Source organism: Orycteropus afer, unplaced genomic scaffold (assembly GCF_000298275.1).
Source record: "Orycteropus afer afer isolate SDZICR_OR568_19922 unplaced genomic scaffold, OryAfe1.0 scaffold00011, whole genome shotgun sequence".
Taxonomy (NCBI): Eukaryota; Metazoa; Chordata; class Mammalia; order Tubulidentata; family Orycteropodidae; genus Orycteropus; species Orycteropus afer.
This window is the reverse complement of record NW_006921598.1, coordinates 8,207,048-8,210,353: the sequence shown is the minus strand read 5'-3', so window position 1 is coordinate 8,210,353 and position 3,306 is coordinate 8,207,048. Positions and strand designations below refer to the sequence as shown.

Below are 3,306 nucleotides of genomic sequence, written 5' to 3'. Positions count from 1 at the left end.
CGGACAATGCCTCAGCATACTACTGACTTGCCCTGCTGCATTGCAGGCTGTTGACAGACACAGCAGTACCTCAGGAAGGGCCCCTCCCACAGCCTGAGCCTCGAAAGTCATAGGATTCTTAAAGAGGAGAACGCAGAGTCCACAGTACAGACTTCTGGGAAGTCACATGGCAGCTTATGCCAAATCACCTTTTTTGATGCCCTGAGCACCCAAAAGGGAGGGAAGAAGTACGACACTTAGCAAACCAAGCTAGTAAGTGATGGAGCCCGTGCTCCAAACTCTCGCCTCCCCTACCTCTTCCTTGGCATACTTGAGCTTGTATTCCCTCTTCACTGCAGGGTCGAAGCGTGTCTGAGGAAGCCAGGTCTGAATCTGAAGCAAGCCAAGGCCCACCCAGAGGCTTCCGCGGTGGGCTGGCTCAGGCAGATTCCTCTTACTCTCTCCTTCTCCAAAAAGGCTGCGCAGAGAGGTGAGCAGGAGGCAGAGCAGTTCCGTGGGCAGCATCTCTTGACTTGCCATTTCCCCAAGAGTTTGGCCCACATATTGGAAGGCCTGGCTGTCTCCAAGCAGCAGCTGGTCACAGTTCTGCACATATTCCTGCCGCCGGGGCTCTGGGAGCAGCTCGGCTAGGCCCGCCAGGTGCCGACACAGTACCACCCCCTGGAGCTGAGAGTCCGTCCGTCTGTGGGGACCAAAAGGAAGCACTCAAGGGCTCTGTATCAAACAGCATTTGTTTTTCACATCATCATTTTTCAGAAAATGATACTGCTGACTACCGTCAGTACTTGGAGGTGGATTTCAGTTCTCTTGTAATTTTATATATGGTTTTCTAACTCTTACCCCTTGAATCCAAATGCTTAAAATTCACTGGAGAAAATGGCCAACTCATGGCAACTGTTATGGACTGAAAATATGCTGCTCCAGTGAGAAAACTCCTTTGCCTTCGCCCACTAAAACTAGCCACTACAGAAGCCAAGTTCTGAGTAAAGGTCCCTGCTGGAGTCTCTAGAGCAAAGACAGGACCTTGAGAGTGTACTCCTGGGGGATGGGGATACCTGAACTCTGCTATTAAAGGGAGAGCCATGTTGGTCCAAAGCACCGAGCTGACGTCCTGCAGTTGCTGGGCTCTCTCAACCCATTCTCCCAAGGTGACGTGCGAGGAAGACAGGATGGGGAGGCCACTCACATCCCAGGGACTTGCTCTGCAGCTGCTGGTCAGGACTTCAAAGCAGCACTTGGAGAACATGGCTCTGTTGAGACTGCCTGGGCCCTGAGCGACAAGAGAGGAGCCAATTAACTTCTTAGAAATCAACAAGACTTTCAATGAGCAGCACTGGAAGCACTTTAGATGGAGAAAGATGAATAAAAATGGAAGTTCCAAATTGCCAGAAATGGGTAACAATCAGCTATAGACAGGACTGCAGGGGCAGACTGAGTCAGCTCTTAGTAGGCCCTAAAATAATGTGAACTCCATTCTCTATGAAATGAAGAGCAATGGGTGCTTTTCTTATTCAGAGAAATGCCCTCAAATCTGGTCATTAAGGTAGAATATTCTTGCATGTGGGATATGGGACACTGTAGGAGAGTGAGACTTAGAGGCAGGGAGAGGAGTTAAAAGATAAATGCAAAGTATGTTAAATCTGTGCTCCTTGCACTGCTGATCTGAAACACAGTAATAGGTGTCCACAACAAAGGGACAGGTGGTCAGATACATATGATGGGAAATACCATATGCTCTATGCAAGTCTTGAGAATTCATAAGGATTATTACTAAAGCTAACAGACAGTATTTTTCAGGAGTGCATAACTCTGAGGGGCATGGGGGGAAGGTTACTGGGGAGGGAGAGGAGGAGACTGGGTTAGGGTTGGGCATGGTAAAGGGGGAGTCAAACTAAATGTACACATAATGCTGAATGTAAAACAAACTCTTAAAATAAAAAATTTTAAAATAAATAATTAAATAAAGGTTATAGACGATGTTTTTGCAATAAAGAAATCAATTTTGATAGAGTAGTAGAACAGAATAGAATCCAAAAATAACTCCATGTGTATCTGTGGGACTCTAATACACAATAAAGGTGGCATTTCAAATGAGAGTGGAAGGGATGGATTAGTCTCCAATGATGCCACTGCATTTCATCTAGATTTATTGTTTGTATAAAAGAAAAAAAAAAAAAATCACAAAATAAGATATCCAGATGAAACTGGCCTAAATATAAAATTTAAAAAAAGAATATAGAAGAAAACATTGGCAAATGGTTTTCTAACTCTTGAAGTGGTGAAGGAAGACTTTTAATTTTTTTCCCCTTTTTAAAATATAACACCAAAGCCAGAACATATGGAAGAAGAAAAAAAAAGTTTAAAATAAAATTTGTATGATACATAAGAAAACAAACAAACGTGAGCAACAAGAGAAAACAAAAAAAATCCTCCAACTATATGTCAGGCAAAGGTCAATAACCTTAAGATATAAACAGATGTTAAGGCAATAGCAAACTGATGAACCACCTAGTTCATTTTTTAAAAATGGGCAATGACCATTTAAGATGCAACTCTTCCTGTGCGGAGCAAAGAAAAGTGAAAAAAAAAATCAATGACTTAAGGAAACAATTAGTTCAAAGGGCTACATGAATCACGCCTCCACTAGCCTGAGACCAGAAGGACAAGATAGTGCCCAGCTACCATTACCAACCATTCTTACCAGGATCACAACAGAAGGAGTGGGAAAAAATAAAAAAAAAAATCAAAATCATAAAAAAGACCATACTTCCTGGTCTGATAGAGATAGCAGAATCTCCAAGACTATGGCCTTTAAACCAAAAAAACCGAAGTCACTGCTGTTGAGTCGATTTCGACTCATAGTGACCCCTCCTTGGGTTTTCGAGGTGGTATCTCTATGGAAATAGATTGCCCAATCTTCCTTCCAAAGAGTGGGTGGTGGGTTTGAACCGCCACCCTTCTGCTTAGCATTCAAATGCCTTAGGCAATACACAGCCTTCAAACCTGGAATTGAACCCACTCCTGGGGATCACTGTTCAGACAAATGTAGACAGGCCTGTAAGTGAGCAAACTATACCTATGAGGAATAAACTCCTTAACAATCAACCATGTGAGAACAAAAGGGTAGCATTTGCCCAAAAACAAAGTTTAGAAGGCAGGAAGGGGCAGGAAAGACAGATGGATGGAAAGGGCCCAGGAAAGAAGTGAGAAAAGTGCAGCTACGCTAAGGACATTGCAATCAAGGTCATGACAAAAAAAGTGTATAAACTGAAGGGAAAACTAATATGCTCTGTAAATTTTCATCCA

The 3,306-nt window shown here is 43.3% G+C and overlaps 1 protein-coding gene across 1 annotated transcript in view; it reads right to left on the bottom strand.

The window, feature by feature from the left end:
• The window catches only part of MDN1 (midasin AAA ATPase 1), a 229,787-nt gene that overhangs the window by 60,461 nt on the left and 166,020 nt on the right, over nucleotides 1-3,306 (bottom strand). Inside the window, exons 55-56 of the mRNA XM_007951423.1 lie at nucleotides 1,056-1,270; nucleotides 295-682 (exon numbers count right to left, since the gene is read on the bottom strand). Coding sequence (XP_007949614.1) covers nucleotides 295-682; nucleotides 1,056-1,270 — 603 coding nt within the window. The remainder of the gene's footprint in view (nucleotides 1-294; nucleotides 683-1,055; nucleotides 1,271-3,306) is intronic.